The 19,927-nt window shown below is 38.7% G+C and overlaps 1 protein-coding gene across 2 annotated transcripts in view; it reads right to left on the reverse strand.

Moving 5' to 3' along the window:
* LOC116950938 (ubiquitin-conjugating enzyme E2 D2-like) overlaps positions 1–19,927 on the reverse strand; it is a 32,267-nt gene that overhangs the window by 4,209 nt on the left and 8,131 nt on the right. The window contains exons 3-7 of one of the 2 annotated variants that reach the window (XM_032969128.2): positions 11,053–11,084; positions 10,848–10,925; positions 7,368–7,473; positions 3,997–4,090; positions 1,127–1,208 (exon numbers count right to left, since the gene is read on the reverse strand). In XM_032969128.2, the coding sequence (XP_032825019.1) occupies positions 1,160–1,208; positions 3,997–4,090; positions 7,368–7,473; positions 10,848–10,925; positions 11,053–11,084 (359 nt within the window). In that variant the 3' untranslated portion in view covers positions 1,127–1,159. The remainder of the gene's footprint in view (positions 1–1,126; positions 1,209–3,996; positions 4,091–7,367; positions 7,474–10,847; positions 10,926–11,052; positions 11,085–19,927) is intronic. The other variant, XM_032969129.2, reaches the window with a different exon arrangement.

A 19,927-nucleotide genomic window follows, 5' to 3' on the forward strand; every position in this document is an offset into this window, starting at 1 on the left:
GCACACGCAGTGTATTCTGAATGTGCAGTTAGTGTCCTCGAGTTAGCATGTGTATTTAATGACACAATAAAACAAGGGGAGTGACCAAGTGGTTTATTTTATTAGGGTCATAATTTAAGTGTGGCAGGTCTGAAGTGAAAGGAAAGCGGCCATTATACAGAAGCTTTCAGCGCTGAGAACTAAGGAGGTTTTTATGAGTCACTATTACCATTTTGAAGTCCAAATGTGACCGGTGAGAAAAAAAAAACTACAAAGCATTGAGCCACACCTGTACGTTTCAGACCAACTAAACTGTGATCGTATAGAAGATATTCCTTACCCTGAAGGATAATACAACTTCCAAGACAATAATGTGAACATCCGCATGGGTGGGATCCGTCTCTCACTAGTTAGAAGCAGATAATGTTGAGTGACTACATTTGCTGTGACCCCCCCCCCCACTCAATCTCTAAATCTCATTTCAAATGGAGCATACAAACAGGCAATGTTTGGCGAGTACAGCATTGATAGTCACCAGCCCATCTCGAACCAGCTATTTGCAGAACTATGAGAAATGGCCCCAAATCTCAGGAGCCATTTTGGAGCAAATGTGACTGACAAACTTTAGGCCATCAAAGCAGAAAAAAAGTGAGCCACTGAGACAGATTGCCATCACCTGGCAGACTGCATATGTAATGTTACATTCAACTTACAATAACCTTATTAACACACACTGAGAGTTACTGAAACAAATTAATGTATCAAAGTGAAGACGATCATTGTTAACATGTCAGCTTGACAAAATTGTGTAAAACACCTCAACTACTTGAGAGAGTGCATTTTAGATTTGCAATATTTTTCTTAGCCTAAGAAATCTGCATGAAAATGGCACATTTCTCCGCATGCCAATATGAAATGCACTGTTATTTAATTTTGCCTCCACATATTCCAAGAGTAACATTTCAATGCTGACACCACTGTTAATAGTAAGTTGCTTAATTAGGAGTCAAGGTGTGCATACCAATTCTGTTCAAGAGGACCCTTGTAACACCACACCCATGTGTCAATTTTAAGTTACAACGCTCACAGATGCAAACGCTAAGCCACTCCATTGCAAGCATGCAACCATCCCTCACAAGTCACTCACACGGTGCACCAGGTCAGCCAATCCTCAACACCACTACAACATAGCATACTTTTCTGTCCACTCCCGCGCCATCCTATTATACCTGCAGGGCCGGCACAATGGAACATCCACAAACCCCAGTGTAAAGATGGCCAGGCAGACAAAAAGCATGTCGTGGTATAACACACACATTTCTAATGATCAACATGAATGGCTGAAAGTTCTGAAATTCACTGATGGGGGTTGTGTCACGTGTAATTATCATTAAGAAGTACGCTTATCGTTGCAAACGAGTACGTTTTATTTCGCAGTTGTTTTGGTACAGAACCCAATTGGCTTTATTTAAAAAAAAACATGGATGGTAAATAACTTTCATCTGCTCCCATTAGCAAACTCATCATTTGCTTGGGAAAATGGTATTTTTTTTCTAAATAGAAAACTGTAAATAGATCTATTGCTGTGGGACTACCAGTAATTAAGCCTGGCCTTTCAGTACGCATGGTTTAGCAAATTTACATTACAATGTCGTCTACTTTATAAAAAAATCTTTGTATTAAAAGTCATGTGCCACCCAATGGAATGCCAAGTACAACAGCTGATTCAAATATGTTTTTTTTAATCTCTAGGCTACGAGCAGCGTTTTTGGTTGTTCTAAGCCTATTCCTTGCCTTCAAGAGACAGTAGTGATTACACCCAACAACACTTGACCGAGTCCATCTTGTGCAAGTGTCCTTCATTAAAATAGGGTTTGCCAGTTGTGCACAATTTAGACTCCACTGTTAGATTCCCAATCAAAGGTGTTTGCTATTAAAAACACCTACCATGTAAAAAAGTGAGGACGTGAATGGATGCATAGCATACCTCCATCAAAACACATTAACTGGAATGTTCTAACATAGTTTTATGAGAAGCAAATTAGTTTTACAGTATTAGCAGAGCAATTCACCCCACTGTTTGCATTGCTAATGCGTTTGCCTTCGTAATGCTTATGAAAAATCAATTTGCCAATGCTGACCCCACTAATTCTTGAGTTGCGGCATGAAGAATTGATTCATATTAATTTGAAAATACTGAAAACTGTTCCAATTAAGCCACTATCGATAAGCTACTGGAAATACATACACAATGTTTCAAGATAAAATAACTTAAATAGAGCAACCTGTATTCAGATACAACCACAGTGCTTGTGTCTATATAGCTGAAATATCTAAACAATGGCTACAAGTGCAAGGCGACCTCTATATATGCAAATCGGGCTGTGTAATGTTTGACCTCATCATAAATCATTCTTAATCAATTGTTTTATTAAATTATTTATCTGGGTAGAGGAAAACAAATTCTGACAGAGGGATCGATTCATTTACCTGCCTAAAATGTTTAAAGGTTCAACAACATGTCACAGTTTAAGATATTAATAAAAAAGTGTAAATCATTGAGAAAGTGGGTATTTTAAGGTGAGTATATAGTTAATCTTAGATTTGTATTACATGATGAATAGTTTTAAAACTTACATGTCCAAATCAATTTCAGTTGCAGGAAAATACTTTTAAATAATACCAAGTTAAGTTTGCGGCTCCGATTGATTAATTTCACAGTAGTAGTTTATTCAATTGCTTTTGTAAATTTGACGGCTCAGGTAACGCTTACCAATGAGACTGATCCTAGTCTCTTGAGTTCCCACCTGGTTAAACCGATGCAAGTAGGTTTTTCAGAGTAATAATTGATGAGAAGGTTTAGAGCGATACCATTTGCCAACACCTTGGCAGCAGTGCCGCGCGATTGCTTGCCAAGGGACTACCATGTATTTGAGGCGTAACGAAGTGCAATGCCCACTTGTCTGACTCATGCACTGTTTGGAAACAACAGCAAGCAGCATCCTGGAAACTGGATTCACCAGAAACACTTCACACATTGATCGTACATTAAGACGACACCATTTTACTTTCCAGACACACTGGGAGTAGTAACATTTTGAAGATCAAATATCACAAAGGTTATTCAAATGTCATCCTCACAGTTATGTTATATCCACTTCACCTTAACACGTGACTTATTAAAATGTACATTCCCCAATAGCAATTTCCCCACCAACAATGGAGGAGTTCTACCCGATTATGACCTCTAAAATCAAAACTGGGCTGCCTTGAAATAATTATTTAGTACATGCCTAACGTGCCCAACAGACACTATATAACTCCATTGGAAATATATTTTCTTATTGTCATACCTATTGCCTCGTAACTACATATAAAATTAAGTACGTGAGATTCTTGTGAAACCTTTGTCAACTGGGTTGAGGGCTACATGGTGCAGACTAAAACATTATTCAAAGTCAAAACCTGAATTAAATCCCAACATACTAACTGCAGTACTCTACCATAAGAGCTCTGAGCTACTCCTGCATTTGCAACAAGGGACATTTTTAACTTGTTTGCACCAAATGTGAAAGTGATAGGATCGCTCAGTCGTTTCTTTTCTAAAGGAAAGAATATGACAGCACGATTTCACCTAAGCAGGGGGCAGCAACGAAATTAAGAAGGGGGCCATTTTTTTCCCAATTTGATAAAACCTCAATATTTTTAAGAGCCGCAATGCATGTGAATACAAGACGGTGGTCCTTAATAAATGACGTTACAAAGCAGTCCTTCAAGAGCCGCACGCAGGTTGCTGACCCGTGCGCATACGCGATTAAGTTGTTGGTCATTGAAATTAACTTTGTGAGTTCCGACAAAACATCTTCGAGAAACACATGCAACACAAAATAATATATGGCTATTTTTACACCCTAATACTGTGGGTATAGCAGTTGACATGCGAGAGTTTTCAGTTCCGCCCCCCCTCCCACCCACCCCACCGTGTTGAGATGAGTAGAAGGGTTTAAAGGAACTTACTTCTCTCGATCTGTCTTGTAGATGCGTGCAATCTCTGGCACAAGCGGATCGTCTGGGTTTGGATCACACAGCAGCGAGCAAATAGACAGCAGCACTGCACGACAACACGATGAGGAAGCATTCATACAGACCATGAATTAGCAACATCGCCAGGGGTCGCAAACTTACTCGCAAACCACAGTGGTAATAGAATCATCAACGGTATAACACAAAATTATTGTAATTAAAATCCATTCTCAGACCCTCTCGTAGTTTTCGCAGCAGTCAACATTTTTTTTTAATTAAAGTTCAGTGCAAGTATCGAAATATATGCCTCAAGTAATGCAACTGTGGGCCAAAATGGGAAAGAACCACACACACCATCCATGAATCTGCTCTATTAGTGGTCTTTCTCAGATATAATCAAACCATACTCTTTGGGTTATCAATTCTAGATTTAAAGCTTTCGTGACTGCTAGGATCCAATAATCAAACCACTTCATAAAGGGTCCACATGGAAATTATTTTTTGCATACAGTAGCTCCAAGGGTAGCTCAGCCTACAATTATAGCAAGATTTGTTAATCCCATTAGCATTATACTGCATACATTACCATTTTTTTTTAGGACAAGGTGCATGGTAATTGTAATCGGCTTCCATTACTTTACTTTGGCTAATAATATTAAATATAGAAATACTTTAATTTTTTTAATAACGCATTCAAATGTTTAATTGTATTCATTGTACCCATTGCATTTCTATAGAAATTTTTAAAGACTTTAATCACGTTAAATGTTTGTTTTCTTTATTTGTGTAATTCTACTACACGTGTTTATACAGCGACGTGAAATTCAAAAGCTATAACGTGAGAAACTACATTAAAAAAGAGAATAATATTTGGTGACCGATGTACTACTGGACTCTGAAATGAAAAATTGGTATAATTATTAATTTGGGTGCCTGGTCTTGGCAAGATGATACAGCCCACTGTATTGAATGAACCTGGGTCTAAATCTGAGTAAATGCCTGTGATTAAAGTACATTCTAAATTGTACCAAAAATGTTCTAGATAATGTAGTGTTGCCAATTCCAGGTTGTAGAATTACGCAAAAAAAATGCTTGGTTCTAAATCCATACAAAATTTGCGAGCGACAAAGAGCACCTCCGACTGTGTGAAGGATAAAAAGGGCCACTTCAAAGATTGTTTTGTATTGCTGTGGAAATGTATTTCAGATTTTATTTTATCTCGTGGCATAACGCCAGGAGCACAATTAGATTAAATTCGACGGGGAAAAAAAAACCAAATATGAAACCCATCAGATAAAGGAGAGTTCAAGGCATTATTGGGTGAGGATTAACACCATTGGTTGAGGAGGAACTATTACCACTAACGCCGCTCTGTGAGGCAGTACAAAACCAAGCAAGTGGAATTGAATATTTGGACTCAACAAAATCGACAGTTCATGTACCGTTCATTCATTCCAACTTCATATTCTTACATGGTTAAGTTAGTAAAATGAAGTATTTGAGGCAATGCTACCGAAAAAGTCAATAGACTATCAACTGCCACAACAAATGTACCATTATTTTTGACAATGACACTTTAAATGCAACATAGTAATTGCATCTCAAACAGGAATAGCGATTTTAAATATAAGTGAATTATACATTTATTTATCTTAGTATTTTTATAGCAGCCAGGATTTATTAAATACCGATTACATAACATATATGATATGGCATTTAAGATCAGGCGTGACATTTTTAATAGTCAGCCAGCCTTTTTATATATATCTATGTTAACTGTAAAAAAGTGTTATTAGGAGTAATGTTGTTAAATCAACCTATAGCCATCTCACAGTTAAAAAATGTAAACATTTAATGAGTGAAAGCTATTCCAGCTGAAGAGTTTCCATCTAGATGAAATACGTCGATGTGCATTCCCGGACTCAGAAGGATGACATTGTTTAGTTGCCGTGCATGAAGAAGCATCCAGTAAAGGAAATAGGTTAAGAATAGACCACACCATGGCGCTAATTATAGTGATCACTTGGCCTCAACGGTCTCCTTGACTTTTTAAACGTGTCCTACTTTTCTACACATTAAAAAGGTCTAGTTGCAAACACCAAACACAATATTCACTACACCCTTCACGTTAACAGTACGTTTCGTGAACACACTGTATTGTTGGCAAGGCTACAACAAATAACAGCTGCTCTGTCAGTTAATAGTACAGTTATGTTCATTATTGTAACGTGAAACCCACAAGACATGCCAGAACTTGTCCCCTGCTCATAAGACCAAAAGACTATCAATCAAATAGATTTTTTAAACCAACTGCTATTAATTTCAAGATCTTAGGTTAGATTTTTTTCCACAAAAAGATCGCATGTTTGTTTTATGTACACATACAGGAATTACGCTGTCTGCCCATGTCTGACATTATGCTTTGCAACTTTTGGCAGCATTATTGTGTTTTTGCATTGAAGGTTGTTAGGACCTATTCGAGAGGGTAAAATGTCAAAACCTGGGCTATTTATGGAACCGGCACCTTTGGATCTACTGGTGTGGCAAAAATTCCACTCATCAAAAATTATTAATTTATGTCTCTATTCGCGAGTACAATTAGGAATGTATGTTTACGTATAAAAGCAGTGTATTAATAAATACGACTAACCAAGGTCATCAAAAACTATCAATGCAATGCAGTTTTTGGACAATTTTTTTTTTACAAAATTGCTTTTACTTTGAATTGTACATCCGCGTAATTTCCAAACTAAACTAGAAACCAAAAACTATTAAAACTAAACTTAACTATTTTTTTATATTACTAGGTAAGGCCCACTAACGTACACCTGGCCACACAAATAATAGCTCAATGAAGTGGCTAATCACGTGGAGCTTTATAGCAGCCAAATACTCGAAACACATGTTTCTAAATGTGGAGGGAAAAACCGGAGGACCCGCAGAAAAATCTACGCGACCACAGGGAGAAACATGCAAACTCCAAATATACAGCAGGCGGGATTGAACCCACGACCTCCTGCATACAAGGCGAGGTAGTTAACATCTCGCCACCATGGCAACCTCGTGAAAACCAGGAAACAAACATGTCAGTTTAATTTCAAATAGAGCCTGCAAATACCCATTTTTACTTAAATTAAATGTGTAAGACTGGAAGGGAAAATAGCACGTACAATGTAGTCTCTGCAGTAAAAAATATCATCACTTATGCAAGGAGCTCGTTCAAAAAACTGCTGCATATTACAATATCCAACTTGCCCTGGTGACAGAAAGCCAAATGCATTCCATTCTGCATTGGGTGACCACATCTGAAATCTGTGCAGCTGTTACCGAGCCACGCACACACAGGTGAATACAAAAACCGGTACCTTTGGAGATGGTAAGGGCGGGCGACCACTGTGATCTGAGGATGTCGAGACAGATGCTGCCGTTGCTGTTTATGTTTGGGTGGTAGATGCGTGTTGTGAACGCGACCTTGTATCACGAGGGAAAAAGTGAAAGGCAATAAAACAAAGGGAAACGTCAAAAGGTCTGTAATGCTCCTCAATCAACTTAGAATGCTCTACAACCGACTGGTGAGTACCTCTGTAAAAGAGTATAATATTTCTTATAGCACAGTGACAAATGTAAGCTTAGTTTATTTATTGAAAGGTATTATGTATTTGGAAAAGCTGGTGACTCTCGAATAACCGGCACAATTTGAATAAAACAGGCACTCTCCATTCCCCATGGATGTCAGATAACAGACATTGAATTAAGTTGAAATCAGATTTTGTTTGACTTTCTTTGGCGATGAACCCGATACTAGCACGATTTACATTTTGTCCAAGATTATGTAAATGAGAAAAGAATTGGACCCAGCATGGAACTTTGTGGAACACCCTTCGTAATTTTCATATTTGTGGATGAGATGTTATCACTATGCACCTTTTGAGAACGCTATGAAAGGTAACACTTAAACCAGTTCATTGCACCAGTTCATTGCATTGTCTGAAAATGTTAGTAGACCAAGTCTGGCGAGTAGAAGATCATGGTCAACAGCATCAAAGGCTTTTGACAAATCGAGGAACAGGGCACAGCAACAGTAGTCTGTATCCAGGTTACTGAACAGAAAATTTAATACATCCATCATTTCTGTGGTGTTGTAGCAATCCTCTCAAAAACCATATTTGTTGGTTATTAGTTTATTTGTCATTTACATTATTTAAAAAAATGTTTTGCTACATTTCACAGTTTTCATTATTCAAAAGGCTTTAATGTAAGAGTAACTTTAGCAGGAGTAACTTCAATTAAGATGGACCAATACAAGTGCCAACACATTTTTCAATTTGTTTATGAAGTGTTTTGCTACCACTTTGACTAGTGGTGATATTACATTTCAAATCAAACCTTTTGAACAATAAAATATTATATTCTTAGTTTTTTCGGTAAAGTCACGTTGAAGAGAAACAACAAAATAACAAAATATATATAAAACAATAAAAATTCTCACGACGTTTCGACCATAACTCAAACGGTCATCATCAGGTGTGTCGGTTTGCATAAATTTATTTTGAAAACGGCATATTTATTTATTTATTTATATAAAAATAACGTTTGCGTCACGCGCAACGATTGGCTGTTTGCCAGGACTAGTCCATCTATTTTTTGAAAAGAGGAGGGGGGAGACGAAATTTGTTTTTATGTATGCTGTCTGAAAGCCACTGTGAGCGTGAACAATCAATCAAGAACTGAAATGATTTATCAAATCTTTCCAATGATTGCTAAGATAGAATCCATCTTCTCGGTTGAAATTGTCTCTGTGTTTGTATATGTGGATAGCCTCATGAACGAATCTCTCATGGAAGCCAGATGGCTTACAAAGAACCTCCGTCTTGGAAAAGTCAATGGCATGTGAGCCTACTGAATTAGAACAATGATCTGCTACGGCCGAGGTGTTGGTCCTACCATGTTTAAGGTCTGCTTTATGTTCACGAATGCGGTCCGAGATATGGCGTTTGGTTTCTCCAATGTAACTACTACCACAGAGGCAACTTAGTTTGTAGACACCAGGGTATTGTATGTCCGGAATCACATCTTTTACAGACGGAACCAGATCACGGATTTTATGTAATGTGTTGAAACGGACCTGGATCTTGTGTTTATTCAAGATTTTGGAGATCTTTTTTGTGATCCCAGCAATGTAGGGTAAAGTGATGGTTTTGAAAGGCTCCTCAAGAGGGTTCTTCTTCATGGTTTGAGTGATAGCTTTGCGGATTGTATAGTCGGAGTAACCATTAGCCCTAAGAGCTTGGTGTACGTGCTTGAGTTCACTGCTTATGTGTTCCTGGTCGGATATGCATTGGGCTCTATGATACAGAGTCTTGATGAGAGAATTCTTCTGTGATGGATGGTGGTGGGAATCCGGTTTCAGATAAGCATCCGTATGGGTAGTTTTCCTGTAGACAGAGTGGCTCATTGAACCATCAGGTCTCTTTTTAATTAGGACATCCAAAAAAAGGTATCTTGCCATCTATTTCGACTTCCATGGTAAATCAGATTTACCATGGAAGTCGAAATAGTCGAAATAGATGGCAAGATACCTTTTTTGGATGTCCTAATTAAAAAGAGACCTGATGGTTCAATGAGCCACTCTGTCTACAGGAAAGCTACCCATACGGATGCTTATCTGAAACCGGATTCCCACCACCATCCATCACAGAAGAATTCTCTCATCAAGACTCTGTATCATAGAGCCCAATGCATATCCGACCAGGAACACATAAGCAGTGAACTCAAGCACGTACACCAAGCTCTTAGGGCTAATGGTTACTCCGACTATACAATCCGCAAAGCTATCACTCAAACCATGAAGAAGAACCCTCTTGAGGAGCCTTTCAAAACCATCACTTTACCCTACATTGCTGGGATCACAAAAAAGATCTCCAAAATCTTGAATAAACACAAGATCCAGGTCCGTTTCAACACATTACATAAAATCCGTGATCTGGTTCCGTCTGTAAAAGATGTGATTCCGGACATACAATACCCTGGTGTCTACAAACTAAGTTGCCTCTGTGGTAGTAGTTACATTGGAGAAACCAAACGCCATATCTCGGACCGCATTCGTGAACATAAAGCAGACCTTAAACATGGTAGGACCAACACCTCGGCCGTAGCAGATCATTGTTCTAATTCAGTAGGCTCACATGCCATTGACTTTTCCAAGACGGAGGTTCTTTGTAAGCCATCTGGCTTCCATGAGAGATTCGTTCATGAGGCTATCCACATATACAAACACAGAGACAATTTCAACCGAGAAGATGGATTCTATCTTAGCAATCATTGGAAAGATTTGATAAATCATTTCAGTTCTTGATTGATTGTTCACGCTCACAGTGGCTTTCAGACAGCATACATAAAAACAAATTTCGTCTCCCCCCTCCTCTTTTCAAAAAATAGATGGACTAGTCCTGGCAAACAGCCAATCGTTGCGCGTGACGCAAACGTTATTTTTATATAAATAAATAAATAAATATGCCGTTTTCAAAATAAATTTATGCAAACCGACACACCTGATGATGACCGTTTGAGTTATGGTCGAAACGTCGTGAGAATTTTTATTGTTTTATATATATTTTGTTATTTTGTTGTTTCTCTTCAACGTGACTTTACCGAAAAAACTAAGAATATGAATTACTGCAGTCACGAAAGCTTTAAATCAAAAAATAAAATATTAGTCGCTAATTAATTCCAAATCGCATTCACATGGTTAAATGTGAAATCGCATGTTTGGAGCTCAACCTAGATAACAATCAAACAAAGAACCTTGCAGGTGTATGTCTATTGGAAAGGAAGTCAGCATTTACCTTTGGTGGTTTGAAGGGGTAGTCTGTGGGGAAGTGAATAGTTAAAAAGAACACCCCTCCTTGGTACGGGCTGTCATTCTGTTGAGCAGCAAAAAAAACTAATTAAAAACAACATTGAGAAACAAATGGACTTGAGCAAGAGACAACAGCCAGGTGCTCATCGTATACCCAATGAATGACAGTTCTGGGAGAAATCAATACTTACAGGTCCCATGATTGTGGCTTGCCAATGAAACACTGCAAAAACAAATACACGTGTAGGGTCAAACGTGAGCCAGTAATATTTTCTCATGCATAAAACGACAGAACCAGCAAAACCAGTAATGTCAATTGGCTGCATTATAACATCACAAATAATAGAATTTAAGTTCATCGTGGCACACCTGCAAATATTTGACAAAAAGACTGTGGTAGGGATTAGGATTTGTTATTTGTCAATATGCAACGGCTCTCACATTTATTTGATACAAAATAATGCAGTTCACATTAAAGAAACTACTAACAAAATGATTAACTTAGATTCAATCTGTAGTCAAATTGTGATATATTGCCAATCAATGAATACACGTTACAAATGTAACCAAGTGGACAGGCACATGTGCTGCAACCTCAGTAAATGGACAAACCAATTTACCACACAACAGCTAAAAAGCGACTTAACCAGTGAAGACATTAACACGATGCACTATTCATCATTTGCATTCTACGGCACGAGTGTCATCAATACAAAATATAAACAATACGTGATCATTCAAGCGAGGCTAAAAGCTTGCCTTTATTTACATGTAACTCAAGTCGCAGAGCAAATGTCCTGCATTGATTTGTTCGGCAAGGTTGTTCACTCTTACACTGGGCCTGTTTTCCTTCTTGAAGCCAATGTAGTAGTATCAAGACAGCCAACAAAGGTACAACGTGAAGAAAATTCTAATTACGTTAATATTGGTGGCACTCCAAAAGGGAACATGCAATTTCTCATGCCATCATTCAAGCTGTTGTATCTGGATGAGTTTTTATTTAATTTTATTTCTACACCATTATGTAAGTGTTAGGCAAAAACATCCTTGGCTTTGAAAAGAACTTCCCATTGAAAATGTATTTAAATTGGCAACATTTCCAAATGTATACAAGACAGGATGAAACTACGGTGATATAGGTAAACTGATTTTGATTTCCAGTAAATAAGCAACATTACGTTTAAGATGTAAAACAGATCTACTCCAGATTCTAATTTTTTAAAAAGAAAATCATATCCATGTATCTCATTACCCCAAGGGGCAAGTATTCCTGCTATCCACATGACCTATAAACATTGCAAAGAATAAAAAGGCCAACAAACAACACCTTCATCTTCACTTTACATGCCATGTCATGGTCCTATAAAACATGTTATATGATATCATTTGGTAACTGAATATAACCTGAGCATCCCTTGGGCAAATTTGTAACAAAGCAGTACGGTCAACATCACCGCGGGAGATTGTTTTTCCTTTTTTATGCTAAGTAGGACCTTTTATTCTAGTAAATCAAACAAAACTTATTTTTAAAATTACAGGTCAGAGACGTTGACAGCAGACCACTTAAGAAAGGATGTAATAGTTTTAAAAATTATACAAATCATAAGCTATTCACACATCAGATTGACCTTGTGTATTACTGTTTAAACATTTTGCGAGTCATTAACATTCGTCACCTTCTATCCCTTGTAAAATTAAGACCTCCAAACACTTTTGGATGTATCTCACGGTTCTGTGATGCCACAATCCATTTCACCGTTGCATATTAATTGGCATCTTCTCCGGTGCTGTCTAGGGCTGCCATTCTGGTATCAGTTTTGTCAATCGTCCCTTCTGGTGACATGTCCTACCCAAGCCCACTGGATGTATAAAGACAATATGATGCATCTTATTTGCATGTCTTCCCTGATCCACGTGTTCATGTTTTGGTCTCTTGGTGAATCATTGTGCTTCCAATGCTTCTTTGCACACTTTCCAGCTTGTTTAATTTCCTTGGCAGTATTAATGCTTATTAATCCATGTCATAAATGGAAACGTGCAAGGATTGAAAACTTTATTTTGCAAGCACATTGGTTCACGACTTTACATTATTTTTGTTACAAAATAATTCGATCCTGCTCAATGTTCTCAATTTCCTAATATTTTTTCCTGACGTGCCTTCAACAATTGCCCCCAAAAAGTGTATATAAATTTTGATATAAAGCTTTCGAGACTGCAGGGATTCATATTCTTGATTCTTTCGGTAAAGTCACGTAGAAGGGAAACAATAAAATAAGGGAAACAATAAAATAAAAAATATTTTTATTTATTTTATTGTTTCCCTTCTACGTGACTTACCGAAAGAACCAAGAATATAGTGTATATAAAACCAAGTAGTTTTTTCTATCAACAATTAAATATATATTTTCTATAAAGTCTTAGCTTTAAACCTTGTTAAGCAACCTGGTTCCATTCTGTCTCATTTAAGCCAACTCTATATTGGACAGACGGGACGTAACATCAGCGTAAGACTAAAAGAACATCAGAGAAATATTAAATTATCTCAAACACAACTGTCGGCAGTGGCAGAACATGCTTGTCAACAAGGACACTCAATTGATTTTGACAATGTTGCAGTGTTGTGTAAAACTAATTACTGGCAAAGACTAATTAGAGAATCCATTGAAATTGAGAGGAATAAGAATAGCTTTAATCGCTCTGACAGCTACAGGCTTAGTGCGGCCTGGAAGCGTATTATTAAATAATACACAATACATTTTTATATAAAGCTTTCGTGACTGCAGTAATTCATGTTCTTGGCTCTTTCGGTGGAGTCGCGTTGGGGGGAGGCAATAGAATAATAGAATATGTTTGTTGTTTTGTTGTTTCCCTTCGGCGTGGCTTTGCCGAGGGAGCTAAGAATATGAATGCACATTACAATTCCTTATAGGGGAAACATACTAATTAACGGATTACTAACATAGCATATAATCACTAACACACATTACAACTAATTACTAATCTACAACTCATTACTAATCATAACCATTGACTGATTACCAATCGATTATATAATTACAATACCCCCCTCCGCCTCTAATCACTGCACCTGATATGAGTTAAATAATGACGTCACCCTGCTGCTCTATATAAAACCGGGAGCAAGCGAGGGCTTTACCATTCTGGCGAATTGCCCGATGATGCTGGATGTATTTACCAGCGAAACGTCGTACTCAAACTGTAAATGTTGTGGATTCACTCTTCAACACACCGGTGGGCTAAGTAGTGAACTATTTGTTTTTTGTCAACGTGACACTTTTTTTGCTGATTGGCCGTGTCGGGTGGTGGAGGGTTACAACACATAAATAACGCGATCTAAGCCAAAAACCTTTATTATGAATCTAATTTTTTGTTTGCATCATAAAAAATAACGCGTCAATTTTAATTGCTAAATGTATTCGGAGGCAGCTGACAACTTACACTGCCTGTTCTTCACCAAAAAGTACATTTCTTTCTCGATTTTGATATATGGTGCATTTATGAAACCCGACACAGGGGTGGATTATTTCGGAAGTGTCATTGCTTTGGAAAGGCTACTTTTTACCTGCAAAGCCTGCGACACTGACCGCGCGATGCTACAAGAGCAACACTGAAACAAAAAATAAACAGAAACCAATGCTCTGTTTAATTCACTTTCAATTCAATGGGACTACTTTATAAATCATGTCATGGTTATAAGTACACGTTGCTATGTATGCAGCAGTTTTTGCAGCCCACGACATGATCATCCACTTAATGTAATTTTCCAAATCACAATTTACCATGATTTATTTATTGAAAGCATACATAGTTATAAAAAAAACTCCCTGTCCTCCTTGGGAAATGAGTGGAAAAAATATATACTTTTCTGCACCACGTCACCGGTACCCTCCCGAAATTCCAAAGATGGAAATTACCTGACTGGAACGCTTATCTGTTCAGTCACTCCAGGAGATTCTGAAGTTACTGTGCAACCGTCATCAGCATGGATATCCCGATGGAGGCATTTTCCAGATCATCGCCATCCAAATGGCCTGGATGATAAACCTTGTTTTTGGAGGGTGGGAAACTCATGAAATTCTGTACAAGCAAAATAAAATTTTCCTTGGACATCTGAAGTGGTTAGGTCCCCCCCTTTGGGTAACAGCGAAGCCCCAGTTGGGTCCAGTTTATGTAAGTTCATGTCAATGTCTAAACTAAAAGGAACAAGTACTGTACATGCTCCAAAAGCTGCTCAAAGTGGAAACCTGAAGCTATCATAGTGAGGAAGGAGGGCAATAGGCTGATAATTACCCTGTTTTTATGAAGACACTTGCACAATCCCTAATACAAAATCACCTGGATATCTTCAACATGTTTTGTAGATTTAAAGCTTTCGTGACTGCAAGGATTCATCTTCTTTGGTTCTTTCGGTAAAGTCACGTAGAATGAGAATAAAATAATAAAATAAAATAATAAAATTCTCACGACGTTTCGGCCACAACACAAGCAGCCTTTTTCAGGTGAAAGAACAGAACTGTTGGGCAGTTCTGTTCTTTCACCTGTCGGGCAGTTCTGTTCTTTCACCTGAAGAAGGCTGCTTGTGTTGTGGCCGAAACGTCGTGAGAATTCAATTGTGTTATTTTATTTTATTATTTTATTCTCATTCCACGTGACTTTACCGAAAGAACCAAAGAAGATGTTTTGTAGAGTTTATAATTAGCGATGAGAAACATAATTGTCAAGCATAAGTGCCATTGAAGCATAAAGCCACCAACTAAGTGGTAGTCTCAACCTTTTAAGGACAAACATGCAGATTTATCAAGGGGTCACTCTTGGCACACAACCAAGAGCAACCTCGAAATAAAGCACAGAGGGTCCACATCAAATGAAAGCAGAAAAGGAGGGGCCCACCACAAGGAGGTCGAGAAAACAACTTATGGCACTTTTCCAACGAGCTCGACACACTTGGCAAGTGCATTCCTGCAGTTGCAGTAACACCACCTGGAGGCCTTGTGTCTGAAGTAGCCATGTCAGCCAGGCTAAAAGCAGACTGAGCATGCAGACAAGTCACAATAGTGTGGTAGGGCCAGGTGCAAACGCATTGGTGTGCAAGGCGGGCCAAAGCTGCGGGACATGTGGGGATATACTGTGGTGAACAGTAGGGCCTAGCTCCAAATTCTTGGCATGCAATGGAGGCCAAAGTGCATACATCGCGTACCCACATGAACAGGCCGTGTGGCAGGGAGGTAAGGCCCACATGTTCTTTGACGCAAAAGTGGGCTAAGATCAAGATTGCTCGAGTGGAACACAATAAGGCGGTTGGATGTGAAGTATGTGGTTAGGCAGGCTACACTTGCCCAGGCACTGCCAATGATATATAGAAGAAGGTAATCGTGGCCTTCATGATGAAACTAGCATCTCCACATTTTAACATGCTGCCACCGCTGTTTAATGCTTTTGAGCTATGAAAATCGCAAAAACTTCACGATTACACAAGTACCTGACTAGTTGCCTACCTGTGCGCTAAACCCAAAAGGAATCTTGCCAACAGTATTTGCCCTGATCTCATGTTGCAGATATTCGGCTCAGGAAGACTGGCTGATGCTATCAAGATCACCACAAGACTAAACCAGTTGGACTGGATGGAGGGTTTGGCAGATCCAGGACAGACCATCTCCCATTTTTAATGCAGGCTAACTTGGAGGCAATGGATCGGACCAACAGTGTAAGCAATAACGACACTCACATAATATAGTACTATGGAGCTTATTAATACAGATGTTGATATTTCAAGCTAACATTCATAATAGGCTTGTGTTCAACTTTTTTTTATGTTTCAGAATGCAGTATTGTTGCAGTGAACTTACTTCTATTTAGACCTAGGGCCTGATTCATACACTGTCATTGTTGTTCATGAAAGGCCACATAATTTAATGGGAAACCACCAGAGATAATGACTCCGCCGTAGCATTGAGGAATCTCCAACAATGGCTTAGGGCCACTAAAGTAGAGTCCAATACTCATGTGGGCAGGACTAGGCATGCAATCATTAATATGAAATATTTTCATGACCTTGATAAATAGTGTGCATAAGAAGCACAAATGTACGAGCCATGCCAATGCTGTGTTAATATTACGTTAGATTTTAAGAGGCAAATCAAGATTTTAGCTGAGATAGTTCAGTGGAAAATTTGACAGCTCTACAAATATTATAGGGCACAGAATAATTTATATGACGAGTCTGCCATATATAGCACACAATATGATGGTGCACCGACTGTACTGTAAGGTATTCATAAAACGTCCAATAATATAAATCAAATTATGCCTCAACTTTTTCAGGAGAGTCCTGCTAAGATTTTCGCAGTTGAGGTGGGTGATGTTGTCTCTGTGTAATCCTAATTGAGTCATTTACAGGTCATTTTTCAGCATTGGGATGTTTGTGAGCAGATGCATTGAATGCTTTTTTTGCAATGTGAGGATACCGGAGAATGGGGAGGAAACGCATGCAGAACACAGGGAAAACACACACACACACATTTCACGCAGAAAAACACCTGAGTCACGAAATGAACCCAGGCCCTTCTTGTTGTGAGGTATAAGTGTTTCGATTGACCTCCATCATTTTAAGTTGCCTGAGAAGTATAAACTGAGGCTCTCTTGCCAGTGCAGTTCACCATTGGATGCAGGGCATATAGGCCTGCATCATTATATGACCACATGCAGAGCGGTCAGTGCCTCCTTCCTCTTCCACACTTAACAATGGTAATCTACTTATTATCCGCCACAGTTCATTCTGCCGACTTGACAAGGGAGCTATTTAATGAGGGTAGAATGTCTGGATGTGGCTCGAAGAGTAGGATACAACATTCCAGCATGTGGACCATCCAGCAGCACTACCACATCTTCATGGGGTCTTTAAAAGGCTGGTGTCTGGGCATGCAAGCTGTTGTCAATCAAACTTGCACGAGTTAACATCTTGAAGAGAAAAGTGACTATAAGTATACACATTCAACATATACCTAATAACTGAAACTGATCTTGCAAATATTATTGTATCTCTTCCATATCTTCACTGTTGTATTGAGCTGATATCATGGCAGTTCTCTTTCCTACTCAAATCTGGGCTTGTCTTTCCCAAAACACGGAAAAGTAATTGCTATTCGGCACATTATGAAAACAGTCTCAATGCATTATTTGAATTTGATGAGGGTACAGAAATGACAAGATTGTTTTTAATCCCTAAAGGCATTATTCCCTGCAATAGCTCCATAACATTTTAGAGGGGGATGTATTTGTGACGTTGTGCATATACGATGACATCACAACAGTTATGCCACATCGATTGTCATGTCTTTTGGCAATAAATGAGGGTCTGGTTAGAGAGGGGAGGATTAAACAGTTTGGAGTGGAGGGGGAGAAAGAGAAGGGCTGTGTGACAAATACTATGACGTAGACCAAGCCAGAAGGAGTCAAGAAACTTCTGAGCGAGGGACAGTGTGAAAGGACTCTGGGAGTCAAGAGCAACCGCGTGACATCACATGGCAACATGTCACTAGAGAATAACAGGACGTTGTAAAGGAAAGGGGCATTGTGGAAAGGGAAAAGTATGATGACAATAAAGTGTGGGAAAGAAGTGTGGCGAAAGGAGAGACTGTGGGGAGTGAGGGATTGGAGTGATGGGATTGGGAGTGATGGGAATGGTACGATATGAATGGAAGGGCAGTGATACGAGAATGGTGATGGGGTTGAGTCGGGAGTTAGGGGAAATGCAACACAGGAAGTGTTTGAACACATGAGAGCATTAAGTTACGATGCCAAGAGTGAAAGTAATCAGAGTGGGAGAGGGGGTTGTCAGGAGGAACAATATTGTTGAAGTGTGAGTTCAGGTCAGTTTTCCTCTTTGAATTTCAACATGAAAATGAAATGATTGGAAAACATAAAATATTGATTTAATGCTCAAAACTATATTTATCATCCAGCTAATGGTAAAATTAATGGTAAAATGTATACATTTTGGCGTGGTGGTTTTAAGAAGTCGACTTTGTAAAGTGGCTTATATAATATAGAAAAAAGCATCCCTTATAAACTACTCAATCGCAATGAAAACAGACACTTTCCCTTTTGCGATAGGTTTTGATCAGTACCCTCTGCTTGTGCAGAAACAAGAGACCTCCCACTTTGCCATGAAGGCCATGCAATAAGTGCTATTAACAATCACCCATGAAAGCTGGCACAGCACATGAAGGGGTAGTGTGACCAACACCACACCCAACCGTCTTCGTCTCAAGTGATGGTGACACAATGAATCACTTTATGGTCGAGTCAAACTTGGGGGAGTCTCAAGACAGGTGCAGGTGCCAATGGCCCATGACATTAGTCATGGCTGGGAACTGAACCTGAGTAATCGGGCTTGTAGCACGATGCACCAACCAATCCTCACGCATGACTAATATCTCACACACGCACACACATGAAGTACAAACACCTTTGCTGATGTACACACATGCACTCGTAAAAAAGAACTACAAAGGAGCAAAAAAACTTTAGTTATTCAAAACAAATGTAACAATCTGCAAATGCTACTGTGATGGGCTATTCCAGCACCGATCTCCGATTGGTTAACCCTGTCCAAGCAGGTGAAATCACGAGACAAATTCACATGGCGGCTGTGAATGCGATTCAATCGTGTCACAATTTATGACCAAAACTCAATTAAAAAAATTATTATTTTTATCTGATTCTTTCTAATCTGGACTGATAAATTATTTTTTACCATCTCATCTGTGCCAAATCCTCTGCATGGTCTGTTTTTTTTGCTCTGTATATCTCCCTTGTAGCACAGTCCCATTTGTATTGTGTATCTTCATTTGCATTGTGCTCAAGTCTTGGCACTGCAGGGTCTCTGCCTGACCATTACAGATAATGCAAGTTTCACCGTATCTTACATTATGAAACAGTACATAAACAATTACACGTAACACATGCAAATATAAATCAAAATGTGGGTATAAAACAACAATATCCAGCGTTTCAAACGACTAGGTTGTGTCAGCACGATGCTGT

The sequence above is a fragment of the Petromyzon marinus genome, chromosome 41 (assembly GCF_048934315.1).
Source record: "Petromyzon marinus isolate PM22_M1 ecotype Great Lakes invasive population chromosome 41, UKy_Petmar_22M1.pri1.0, whole genome shotgun sequence".
NCBI lineage: Eukaryota > Metazoa > Chordata > Hyperoartia > Petromyzontiformes > Petromyzontidae > Petromyzon > Petromyzon marinus.